Source organism: Belonocnema kinseyi, chromosome 2 (assembly GCF_010883055.1).
Source record: "Belonocnema kinseyi isolate 2016_QV_RU_SX_M_011 chromosome 2, B_treatae_v1, whole genome shotgun sequence".
NCBI lineage: Eukaryota > Metazoa > Arthropoda > Insecta > Hymenoptera > Cynipidae > Belonocnema > Belonocnema kinseyi.
Genome location: NC_046658.1, coordinates 27,671,621 through 27,685,553, shown reverse-complemented (window position 1 = coordinate 27,685,553; position 13,933 = coordinate 27,671,621). Strand labels below are relative to the sequence as shown.

The window sequence follows — 13,933 nt, the reverse complement described above, 5'->3', positions numbered from 1 at the left end:
CAAATATTTTAAAAGTGATTTACAAAATGGCGGAAAATATGCTAATGTTAAGTATAACTAAGTTTGGACAAGAACTCGAGGTAAACTTTTGAAGAAAATATTTAGTGTTTTCTTTATTTGAAAATAACTATTTAGAGTTTAATGTGTTCCTTATCTCTGTAGGTAAAAGTTCAAATTCTTATTTAATGCTAATATGCTGTATTGCTTATTTTATTCATTAAAAGATTTTCTGCAAATCTCATCGGTACTTTTTTGATTAAAAAGTTTTATTTATGAAAACCTATTGTTTAGAAAAGTAACGATTTTATAATCCCTAAATAAATGTTAAAAACAAAACGTACCAATGAGATTGGCAGAGAATATTTTAAGGAATAAAAAAACCCTATAGAATTAGAATTAAATGATAGTTGCAATTTTCGCCTAAAGTAATTGAGAAAAACATTAAACCCTAAAAACTATTGTTATCCAAATAAAATTTTACAAATAAAATCAGAGTTTTATGGAGAAAATTAAGTACAGGAAGGAATTGAAAACTTGATTTTATTTTGATTAACATTAAGTCTCTATAAATTGAATTTTGGAAACGATTTTTCGATATGAAACTTTCCTTGGAAATTATACACTGCATCCCAAATTACGAAATTAAATTTTTCATAATTAATCTAATACGTCTAAATAAAATTTATATTAGTATCCTATTTTATAAGCGAATTCAGCATGCACTTTTATTATAATATTATAAAATTAACGCAAAGTTGAAAAAAGGAAAACAATAATCTTTTTTTTTTTGGTAAAATTCGGTTCAGGAGCAACTGAATCTTTCCTTTTGGTTTTCGCAATCGTCAAAGGTAGAGCTCCAAGCAGGAGATGCGCCGAGTAGTGGTGTCAGGTTTGGGGGAAGAAGATCTGAGGCGTCAAGATGCCTCCACGCACGCGTTCAAAGAATCTTTTTCAATCATTTATATCTTATCAAATAATGCAGATACAAAATTTCTTATTCGCCACTCTGAAGTTTTTAATTGAAATTCATTTAGTCCTCAATATTTATGTTGTCCCCTTTAAAGTAATCCCCCTCAGATATAATACACTTGTGCCAACGCTTTTTCCAATCATCGAGGCACTTCTGACAATCATTTTGTGTTAAAGCCTTGAGTTCTTTCAGCGATGCAGTTTTTATCTCCTCAATCGTTGAAAATCGATGTCCTTTCATGGGTCTCTTCAGTTTTGGGAAAAGAAAAAAGTCACTGGGGGCCAAATCTAGTGAATATCATTATTGACTTCATTAAAAATCTCCTGAGCGATGGTCATGCGCTGGATCTTTTGATCAAAATTAAGCAGTTTTGGAACAAATTTCGCTGACACACGTCTCATGCCCAAAACGTCCGAAAATATAGCATGGCATGAGCCAACCGATATGCCAACATCTTCAACAACTTCTCTGATGGTAATTCGGCGATTTTTCAACACTATTTCTTCCACTGCTTGAACGTTTTCATCTGTTGTTGACGTGCTGGGACGTCCAGGGCAAGGTTCGTCTTCGACTTCCTCTCGGCCTTCTTGGAACAGCTTGTACCACTTATACACATTTTTCTTACTCAGAGTAGACTCACCGTATGCAACTGTCAACATTTTAAGAGTTTTAGAGCACTGGATTCCATTTTTCACAGAAAATTTAATACAAACTCTTTGCTCCATTTTTTCGAAGGAAGAAAATCGCCGAGCAAACCAAACCCTTCTAACCTTTTACGCCTCTGCCAGAAAAACAACAGGAGCTATATAGTCAAAACTGTGAGCATATAATCGTGATGAGTGTACCAACACAACAAAACAAAAAATTTAAAACTTGAATGTACGTAGCCTGCGAAAATTTAAAAGTCACCTTACTTTTTGGACACACCTTGTACTTAATAGTTCTTGTAAATTTGCAAAGCAACATAAAAAAGTCATCGTATAGATTCTTAGTTGATTTTGAAAACAAATTGACTCTAAGGATTAAGGCCAAACTTTTAATTTTTCAATAATAATTGTTTAAATAATTAATAGTTCTTGTAAATTTTAAAATCAATATGGAAAAAAATAATCGGATAGACATTATTCGTTGACTTCACAAACAAACTGGCTTTTTGAAAAAAGGTCGCTTTTAGTTTTTTTAATGAAAACTGTTTAAATAATTAATAGTTTATGTAAATTTTCAAAGCAATATAAAAATGAGTTATCGGATAGACATTTTAGTTGACTCCATAAAAAAATTGACTTGTAAAAAAAGACCAAACTCTGAAGTTTTTCATTAAAATTCTTCAAATACTCAATAGTTCTTGTAAATTTGCTAAGCAAAATAGAAAAAGAGTCATTGTATAGACATTCTTACTTGACTTCATAAAAAAATTAACTCGTTAAAAAAAGGTTAAACTGTTATTTTCAAATTAATATTCTTTAAATAAATAATAGTTCTTGTAAATTTACAAAGCAAACTAGAAAAGTCAACCGATAGACATTCCTAGTTGACTCCGTCAAAAAATTGACTCGTATTAAAACGGTTAAACTCTTAGTTTTTAAATTGAAATTATTTAAATGAATAATAGTTCTTGTAAATTTTCATAGCAACATAGAAAAGAGTCATCGGATACAAACTCTTAATTGGACTCTGAAAACAAACTGGCTCTTAGAAATAAGGTCACTTTTAGTTTTTTAATTAAAATTGTTTGAATAATTAATATTTTATGTAAATTTGCATAGCAAAATAGAAAAGAGTCATCGGGTAGACATTCTTAGTTAACTTCGTAAACATATTTACTTGTAGAAAGAGGCAAACTCTTAATTTTTTTATTAAAATTGTTTGAATAATTATTAGTTCTTGTAGGTTTACAAAGCAATATAGAAAAGAGTCATCGGATAGACATTCTTAGTCTTCATTTTTAAATTTAAATTGTTTAAATAATTACAAAATTTGAGGATTAAATAAATGGTTAAAAAAACAGATATAAGCTCGACTAGAATTCGGCACGATCGCTAGGAATGTTTACATCCATTATGTAAACAGATCCCTCGAATGTGCCTTGATGCCTTAGAGCTAGCTTTGAATGAAATGCAAGTCAAAATTGTACAATTCAAACTCCAGACTCGACGTGTATCCCTAGCATTTACCGCCGCCAAACGGAACACATCAGGGCTAGAGCGCACTTCTGTGGAAATGCCTTGGTTTCATAATACGCATCTCTGCTCTTAACCTAAAAATGATTCTCGATTGCACTTCAGTGCACATGCATTGCCTTCATAATAGATTCTGCTGATCTCGATTCTGATCTCGATTCTAAAGAATAGGCGGCGCGTTTAAATCCAACCAATAGGTGAAGAGATAATGTGGCTTCAGACTTCGAGATTATATTGCAACCTCTTTTTTATGATAGAATAAGCAGAGTCAATTTGAATAATTTAGTCTCTGAGATAGTCTGAGAGATTTGGGTCCTTTTCAAGGTGCTTTTGGTGGTCCTTTTAAAAGTGATGCGACGGTAATATAATGTTCCTTTTGTATTTGTTACGTACCGGGCGGGCAGAGTTATTTACAGTAGTAAGCAGTCGCTAACCCGACTCTCCCTTTTTATTAACACTTTTTTTTTAAATTGATGAATTCTCTCATTATACTTACTTATAATTATAACTTATATACTAATATACAATTTTCTAGTTGAATGAAAAAATGTTGTCTTTTTTGACGTATCTTATTCCATTTACGAGAAACGATGTATTAATTCTAATTTTAAGCATTAAAAAAATCTACTTCTAAATTTTAATCCGAAAGCTTAACAAAGGACCCCTGAGTGTTGGCTACTCTATTGATATAGCCTCTCTGCTTGTTATTGATGATCGAATTCTTATTTCAATTTCAGCCTTTCTGATTGTTATTTATGATCTTATTTCTATTTAAATTTCAAATAGGACATTTTAAAGCCTTTCAACATTTAAAAGAGCTACCTGGACCTTTAAATATATCTACCTGAGTGCCTGCGGAGAATTTCTCTGAGCTTCTCTGACCCTAGAGAATCTTTAGAATATACTCAGAGATTTCTATCGGTAGGGTTGTGCTTAATATGTACATATGATTTTAAAAAGTTTTATATTCTATGTATATTTCTCTTAATGGAATTTCACAAAATTCATTCAAAAATACTTCAAAAATATTATGTTCACAGTTTTATTAAATACAAATTAATCAACGTTCCATTTTTTAAATCTATATTCGAACTTTTATTTTCATATTGTAATCTTTGCAAAGCGTTTTTACATTCTCATGATTTATGATTAAGGAAGCATTAGAATTGACCGAAATTTTGCATCACAGTCTTTCAACGGATCTCCATGCTTTGAGATCACGTCATGCCGAAAATCTCACAGAAAAAACTAGGGGTTCACTAAAGTGGCGGCTCAAATAAAAGTTGGTATAATTTAAAACATGAGTTCCAATAGATACCTATAAAGAGCCAAAAGCGTTCGTTAAGAGCGCTCTGAAAAGAACATAAAAACCCATTCACAAAGCGAATGCTTAAAAAGTAGAGCTGGTACGTTAGGAATCGATTTACAGTTGTCGACCGATGACTTGAAACAAAAAGTTTCTAACATATGAATATGCCTTTACGTTGACAACTTTGCAACATAACCTGCAAATGATATTCATCAAGTCATTATATCTATTTTAATTGCAGTATTATTTTGTAATTAAATTTTATTCATTAAGTTATGTTCATCAGAGTTCGATTACATGTGTGTTTCAAGGTAAATATTGTGTTATTAATTAAACATAATATCCAAGTGGGCAAAGCGAAAAACAGGTTCTTTAGAAATAGGCTCAATTACAATTGAGATCCTTTAGAACCCCAAGTGTGGTATCATTAAAGAGTTCATTTATCGTTTTGGGTTCCTTTTCAGCAAGTGGAGTTCACTTTTGTTGCAGCTCCTTTGGAACCAAAAATGGGTTCAAATAGAAACCTCAGTTTTTTCTATGCTATTCTTCCCGGTAATAAGCAATGAATAGAGAAAAATGATTTTTTTCAGATTTTAGCGTAAAAGTGAAGATTATTCTATTATTTTGAGTGCGCGATTTTATCGGCTGTCTAAAATGTCATTATAAGAATAGGATATCTCCGAAACTAATTCATTTCTATCTTAATAGCGGCCACCGCATAGGTTCTTATTACCCAAAAGAGAACGTGCTTTCACACATTTGAATAGATTTCTTTAATGAATTTTTTAACAAGTTAAAATAAATTCTTAAAATATAAATAAATATAAATTTGAATATTTTTCGAATTTAAAAGTTATAAAAAGATTTAAGAATAAAAAATAGGTTAAATTAATGTTTTCGTTAAATTCTAGTAAGTCGATTAAGAGGAATAGGCTTTGCACTTTTTCTTATCAAAATAATGTCTGGTTTTTCTTTCAGACTTGAAAAATAATATTAAAAATAAAAAAGATTACATTTTTCAAAAAACGGCACAATCCACAAAAAAAAATGAACAAAAATTGTGCAACTAAACACATCTATAAATTTCTTACAAATCGCTTTTTGATAAGACCCGTAGTTTTGGTTTTAATCGTAAAATATGAAATCAAAAATAAAAATTAAACATTTGTCCATCGAAAATGCTATTCAAAAATCAAATATTTTGTTTTTATGACAAACTGACGACAAATACGTGAAAACAGAATTAAATTAGAATTCAAGCCCTTCAAAATATCCACATATAAGTAAAAAGGTTTAAGAAAAGAATTGTGGTTTCTAAAATGACCTATAATTTTTCAATCGACCATTTTTTGGTAAGCCTTGATATTTTGGTTTTGTTTTTCAAAAATACTATTTAAAAAATCGAAAATTCCAATTTTGAGTTAAACGACGTGAGATGCGGAAAAAAGTTTCAACGATAAATTGCAGCTTCTAAGAAGTCCAAAAAAATTCGTTTCAACCATTTATAGACGTACTTTTCATTCTGGTTTTATTTATTGAAAATATGGGGAAATCCCAAATTAAAATTTTGGAAAAAAAACCAACTCAGAATACGAAAAAAACTTTTGAAGAGCAATTATATCTATTAAAAAGTCATACAGAATCTCTTCTAACTCTTTTATCATTGAATTTTTTATTTTGATTATATTTATCCAGGAAATCGAAAATTCAAGATTTGAATGGCGTGATATGGAAAAATCCGAAAAGGATTTGCAGCTTTTAAAAATTCCTGCAAAAGTTATTTAAACCAGTTTGTTGATCGCACTTGTCATTTTGGTTTTATTTATAAAAAATATTATGGAAAAAATTGAAAATTCAAATTTGAAGCCAAACGACGCGAAATATGGGGAAAAGTTTTTGGAGGAATTTCAGAATGAGATACGTAAAAAGTATAAAGACTTGTAGGAGTTTTTGTTTCATTCATAAAAAATATTATGAAAATAAAACTCATATTATCAGCGTAACAGCGCGAGATAGAGAAGAATGGCTGAAATAGTATTTTAGCTTCTTATTCCAAGGGAATTCAGAAAATAAATCTATATTTAAAAATGTCTGTCAAAAATCAAAGCCTACAGAGCTTTGAGCAATTTAATCTTTAACTATACACACTTAATTGCGTAGAAAATTTAGAATGAGAAGATGCATACAAATACTGGGATCTAAAAGAGTTTATTATATAATTTCATTCAAGCATCCTGAGTGTAAAGAAAAAGTAACCGAGTGTGAATCGCGAGGCATAAATATGACCGAGAGCGTTCGAATTTGCATGCCGCATCATTAATTTCGATAATTCGAACTTTTTATTTCAGTTCCTAAGTTATTAATCGAAATGGCATTTTTCAATTTTCTTCGGGTTCTAGTTTAATTTGTTTACGTAGTCTCATCCATAATGTATAATTCCTAGAATGTAATGTTCATATACATTTCATTTTTAAAATACCATTTATAAAGTTGAATTTTACAAATTCAATTTATGTTCATATTTCTTCTTCTATATATTCGCAAACTTCCATTTTCACGTCTTAATTCCGAATTTTATTTCTTCTTTCCGTATAAAAAATATTGTTGCCATTTTTTGCATATTACGTCATTGTGCTAATATTATATTCAAAATGTATGATGCATTCAGTTACTGAATATTATATTCAAAATGATTCAACTTTTTTCAATTTTGGATTAAAACTATACAATTTGTGCAATAAATGATACATATTTTTGAGAAAAATTAAGAATCAAAAGACAAAAGTTATTTCGTGAGTCACGTTATTTCATTTCAATTTTACATGAATTTCATGTAATTAAAAAACATCACCTCTGAGACTTCTCCTCCGCTCCGACGCCTCGAGCTTGAGATTTCTTCAATCGCTCGTCCTGTAGAATTTAACTTTTGCCTAGTAGGTCTCTTTTCTCGGATCGCGTCACATATATTTTTTAAAACATTTTTTAGCCCAAGGTTAAACCCTAAAGCTACTTTATTTTAGAGAAACATAATAAAATGTAATTAAAGGTGGGTACCCCCTTGACAATTATTTTTCGTAAAAATGCAAAAAAGGTCAAACTTATTAATTTTCGCGAGCCACACATATTTTTTCAAAAATTTTTGGAATTTGTTGGCGTGATAACAAATATTTTGGGGTGCTTCACCCTCTAAATATTTTTCGAACAATTTAAAAATATTAATTTTTGATTTTTCATTGCGAGGAAATTTTCCAGTTGGTTTCATTGTTAAAGATACCGCTGTTATATGTGAAATAATGAAATAAGTATTTAGTACTCCAATTTTCGGGGGCGGGGTTTACCCCGAACAACCCAATTAGAGCAGAGAAGAAACGACACATGTCGTTTAGTTTTTCGAGTACCAAAGCATATGTGAGAACGAAGAAAAAGCTTGGCCTGCTTGTTTCAATAAGCCTAAGTTTAATGAGACAGGGCGCGTATTAGAAAAAAGTGTCCATTATATTTTCATAATTTTCCACATCTAGTTGTCATCTTCCTACCTCTAGAAATTGAATGGTCTAGAGAAAACTTGCCTCCATTCAGACACACACCAGAAGCCAAAGACGGCAAACATGGCTAAACTGATATTGTACTTTTTGTTTTCGATTATTACATAAAATTCTGACAAAGGGTCTAAACAGTATCTTCTATCAGCGCGCTGATAGAGAGGTGGACGGACGGGCACTTAAACCACTTTAAAAGAGTTTCGTATAAGAAAACCTAATACACATAACCACACACAACCACACACACACACACACACATCCAACATGAGAGAAGAGTGATGGAGAAAACGGGAAGATTACTCGAGAACCCGCCACTATAGATTGCGGCAGGTACAACCACAAATACATTGCTTATTGTTTAGTTCTTTTGTACAACAAAATGTATTATAAAGTCCCGACATGAAGGCTCAAAGTGCTTACAGCTTCACAACAATTATTCGGTTCTATGTAGGCCCCATAACACGTATTCAAAGTTTCATGTTTTCATCACAAAATGCAAGGTTCATGTGACAATAGCCATAGAACGCTTTCAACAAATAGATAACCATATTTTTAAATAGAATTGACTATGATGTAAGCTCCCCAAATATTAAACATGATACGCTTAAAAATGTAAAATTTATCATTTAAATCATGATTTTACTTAATACTAATAACATCATTCACAAAATAGCCATATACAATCTTTGTTACTACTTTCTGATCGCGAAGAAGTTCGATGGAAAACGTTAACGAACAAAAAAATAAAAACACGGGATTACTATCGACCAAAACTGGACCAAGACTGCAAGACGTGAATGGACATGAATTCCCATTGTTCGGTACTGCCCGTTTCTTCCGCGAGATGGCGCATTCAGGATTAATCTCTGCAGCAAACCTAAATTCACTACATCTAAACTAAATTGTTGGCTCTCCCTACGTTGAATAATCAGTATTCATAATTTTATTACCGTTAATATATTTTTTTTACGTACCATCATCTGATAAGAAACTTATATAGCCTGTATCTAGATTCCCGTCATTTGTTTATGTTAGTGTAAAGCATTATATACGTTGGTCGATAAAATATAAAGAATCGCTACAGGACCAGATATTTAGAGTAATGACCATGGTATAAAACATGCCTCGTTAAGTCTTTAGATGTAATATGATTGCATCTGCAGCGATGTCTACTTGTTAGAAAATTTACATAGGGTAAAATTCGCCCTACCTTTCCATCTGGAAATTTTTCCACAGGAACCTCAGAGGATCCTGCACATATTCCTGTACATGAACCTGCATAAGAAAGCTGCACAGGTAATCTTGACGGTTCTTTTGCTGGAATTTTTTCAAGGAAACTGTATATATGAATCTAAAAAGATACCTGCACGGACAAAGAAACCTTTGAATGATTCTATACAGGTTCATTTACAGAGTGAATTTAGACGCGGATTCATGTACAGGAACTTGCTCAAGATCCTATACATGTACCCGCATACGAAATAATCCATAAGGGCTTACTAGTGGCTTGGCTTTCTCTGTATAAAGTTGGATCTTCAAGGGAATAAAAGAAAGGCAACTTCATAGCTGTACGCGACATGAGTTTTCGTAATAGATTTCTGTAAAGGGCTGTTCACGCGTTTCTGTTCAGGAACCAAGGCCCCAATTTACTTCACAACGGGACCTGTACGTGATTCTTCCAAAGGTTCCTTTGTCAATGTAGTTTCTTTTGTGGAATCATGTACAGTTTTCTTCAACCAAAATTCCTGCAAAAGAATCGTTAAGATTACCTGTTCATGTTCGTGTGCAGGTTTTCGTACAGAAGCATGTGCTGGATTCTACGAGGTTACTGTACAAACATTTCCAGCAAATTTGAATACAACCGTCTTGAAATAATAAAGTCTCGTGGTTCTTTGTAACATTTGCCTTTCAAATAAAAAATAATACAATAATAGCGATGAAGGCAAAGAAAATAAAGAATTTTGTTTATATAATATCAATTGAATACATTCATTTAAAATTTATATTTGAATTGCAATTGGACATGGGCAGGAATAAAGCCCAGTTTTATAGAATACTTACGATTATCTTCAGAAATAAGATCGTCAAATTCTTCACTATCAGAAATGTCTTGGATACTGTCAGTATCATTATCGACTCGATGATCCTCGTCAGCTTTTACTTCTGGATCAATGGTGTCCTCCTCTTGATCTTCGGGGACGACATTTAGCAATTTCTTCGCCATCGCGGCATTATGTCTCCTCGCCTCTCTTGCCTTCGCTTCTGCTATTGACTCTGAAGTTTCTCTGCGACCAGATGATTCGATTAAAAATGAATCAGGCCATTTAAATTTTATCCTTCTTCCATGTTTGCTACTTTAAATAAAACAAAACGCATAGAGATATTAACGAGTTTCAGATTCAGTTACGTAACAAGAGGAAAGAATAATCTTAAAATTATATAATATTTCTTATTGTTTTTAAGAAATGTAAAGCTTTACTTTACAAAGATGTAAGATTAAGAACTTTAGGCTTACATTCTGTATGGATTTTCGGGAGAAGTTTGTGAATAAAATGCGATAGTTCCAAATACAAAAAAAAGTCACCTTTGTGTCACCACTCGCCTAGATCCTTTACAAAATTCTACAAGCAGGGATTTATTTTTGAAGAAACGGATTTCCATACTCACTTGAGGAAAAGTTTCTTGAACGAACGTCCGTCCATCTGAGGTGGAGTGTCTACGCCAGCGATGTCCAGGAAGGTTGGCGCCAGGTCAATGTTTAATACTATGTCGTCTATTCTGCAAAACATAGAATCATTCGATGATCACATGTCAATTTACTATACACTGAGAGACATTTTGTTAGAATAAATGATTAAAGTAAATGAGAGTTTAGTATAATATCGTTTTAAAGTAGGGAAAACAGTGTTTGCTCATCAAAAAATAATATAGTAGTTTTCAGTCGTCAAAACTAATATTATTGTTTGAACAAATGGAAAGGATGTTGCATTAACTCTTATAAAACTTGCGAGGATTAAAAATGAACTATATCAAAGTTGACAAGCGAAGTTAAACGACAGTAATATATTTTTTTCGAAAGATCGAAAACATCTTTTGAAGTTGCCATACAAAGCATATGAGAATCTCAAACGACTGTATGAAAAATAACTCACTAGACCAAAAGATTTAACCTTCAGATGGAAGAACTAAATAAACAAATTAAATGAAATTATATACGGACACACGCGTACAATTATTATTTTTATTATTATATACTTAATTTATTCACCACATACATAATCGCACACGTAATCGTTATGGAGAATCGGAACGGCTGCGACGGGACTCGAACCTTACTTACCTAAAGCACCAAACGCATTCCCTAACAACTAAACTACACGGTTCATTTCCATTATGGAATATTTGACTAAAATCTCAGCAATGCTATACCAGTATAATAAATTTAAGTGTATTTAGATGTAATGTTTTATAAATTGTACTCATTGAATTAAATCGTATTACCCTAGTGCATACATTTTGTTAGAAAGAATTTAAAATGTTTTAAATCCCATAGTAAATGTATAAATTAAAAACAGAAAGAGTTACCGGAAACAACCGAGGAGCATTCTCAAACGAAACTAAATGAAAAATCAAGAATAATGATTTCATAGTTTGCTATGCGTCTCACATTTCTGTCAACTTCATATTGACAATATCAATTTCTAAAATACGTTTTTGAGATTACGATATTCACTATTTTTCTTATTCAAATTATTTTTCGAAAACTCAGTAAAAAGAATATCATTTTTTCAGAGTGTTAACTCTTGAAATGGAGATTCATAATATCTCGTATTTAGAATACTACTTTGACATATTCGTGTTATAAATACTCCCATGATAATATTAAACATCAATACTGTAATACGAATAAGTGTAATAAAACCTCGATTTTCCCTATTTTTGTACAATAGTATACTAAAGTCGAAATGATTTTTTTCATTTATTTTAACAAAAGGTTTCTCAGTGTAAGAATACAATATACGTGGAAGATCTACAAATTAAAAAAAAGTTGAAACATATTTAAGACAGTGTTGCCACTGAAATGGGAGTTTTTGGAGTCCAGGAAAAAAGCAAAAAATAGCGGTGAATTATTTTTTTGACCGTCCATTTTTTATTTTTACACGAGCTTTAGTATAAAATCTTCAATAATGACTTTTCTGAACGCAATCACAAGAATTGCGTTTTTTCATGCTATCATCGACGAAAGAAAAAGTACGTGTCATGAGCGGCGCCTGGCGGTGCGTAGGATAAGTTACAAAAGAGGGTTCAGTAAACATGGTTTGATATTAGAGTTAAAAGTGCTCGATTTGTGCGTCTCTCCGTATTTTCGTAACGCTCGAGAGAGACCGTGGTGAACAAAGATATAGAGGGAAGTCCCTCTGCGGCATACAGGAATTTTCCTCTACGGTGAGTAGATGTTTTTAACGAGAAGTGTAACGTGTTATGCGAGTAATTTTACACAAAAATAGTTTCACTCGCTTTCACATAATTTATGTCTTCGTAATAAAAACTCGCGTGCGTGCCTTCATCGACTCAAAATGCGATTTTGCGTTTGTCTATGGAGGCATGAAAACATGCCATTTAGGATTTTGGTCTGAAAAGTATCGTGCGCGACTCCTGTGAATTGACGGTTTTCTTTTTGCGACTCGTGAAAAAAAGATTGCGCTATTTTGAAAAAGCAAGTCGTCAATTCACACTAATCACGCAATGTAACGCAGCTTAATATCATAATAATGAGAGATTAACAGATTTTATTTTTGTAATTGTAACTTGTTAAGTTGGAGTAATGTTATATTCCAAGTATTCAAAAAGTATTACCCATATAGCTTACCCATATAGCTAAGAAGCTTTTTATTTTAAATTTTTACGAGGCTCATCCTGAATATGCAAAAAACTTGAAGATTCGACAGAAACCAGGCAAACCTCGTCTGGAAGAAGATCAAGAAAATTTATTAGAAACTATTTCGGGTTTGACTATTTTTGGAGGAGTTTTAGATGATCAAAAGAAGATAGAGATCAAAGGGAAGCGACATGTCAAAACTGTAACACTAAAACTATGTCACACACTCACAGATCAACATCAACAGCATCCTGATACTGATTTTTGTATAGCAAGAATTAAAGATTTGGAAACGGTAGCATCGATTCTTGGTCCCGATCAAGTTTGATTTTTATCCCGAGATGATAAGGCACAAGCTAATTCTTTCTGTATATGCAGGAATTGTTATATAATCAGGGGTAAATGGCAAACCTGATGTTATTACATACACTGGTCCGAACATATATAGCCATTCGCAGAGGTAAGCACTGATCTTCAACGGCCAAATCCTATTCTAAAAATTTACACAGGCTTTTAGAGTTGCCAGACTTTGACTCAATCATAAAAACTTCTCAAGGATCTATAAAGCCTACCATGATTTATACACTTGATTTCGGTCCTGATGAAAATCCACTATACCTCAAAGTGATTGCAAATGGGATTAACCATTTTGAAGATTTTAATTTAGAAGCCCTATTGATTATAACAATCGCACTCACAAGAAATGCTTATAACCACGTGGAGCGGCGAATGGCTCCATTGAGCAAGCAACTTTCAGGTATTGTATTATCTCATAATCACTCTGGCTGCACGTCGAACTAAGGAACTCTTTTGCATCATAAAAAATAACGTGAGTCTCAATTTCAGTATAATGCTGTCCTCGAATGTGCTTACCGTTTGATTGATTTTCAGGAGAAAGATAAAGACGTAGAATGGCTTGAAAAAAGCGATGTAGAATGTGTTTCTGAAGCCAGAGCGTTAGAAGGAATCTTGCTGAACATTGGACTGAAGCCCTTGGACTGAAGAAGACATTTAAAGAATGCAATCTATAAACTATAAAGCAAAAAAATATAT

General features: G+C 32.1%; 1 protein-coding gene across 16 annotated transcripts in view; it reads right to left on the bottom strand.

Annotated features, from left to right (window-relative positions):
- Positions 1-13,933, bottom strand: part of LOC117166986 (extracellular sulfatase SULF-1 homolog) — a 554,052-nt gene that overhangs the window by 279,667 nt on the left and 260,452 nt on the right. For 14 of the 16 annotated variants that reach the window (XR_004466341.1, XM_033351500.1, XM_033351499.1 and 11 more), the window contains 2 exons: positions 10,669-10,779; positions 10,063-10,355 (listed from right to left, as the gene is read on the bottom strand). Coding sequence is in view for 15 of the 16 variants with exons in the window: in XM_033351500.1 (XP_033207391.1) it covers positions 10,063-10,355; positions 10,669-10,779 (404 nt within the window). In the remaining variant the exon portion in view is untranslated. The remainder of the gene's footprint in view (positions 1-10,062; positions 10,356-10,668; positions 10,780-13,933) is intronic. The other 2 variants (XM_033351497.1, XM_033351511.1) reach the window with 1 other exon arrangement.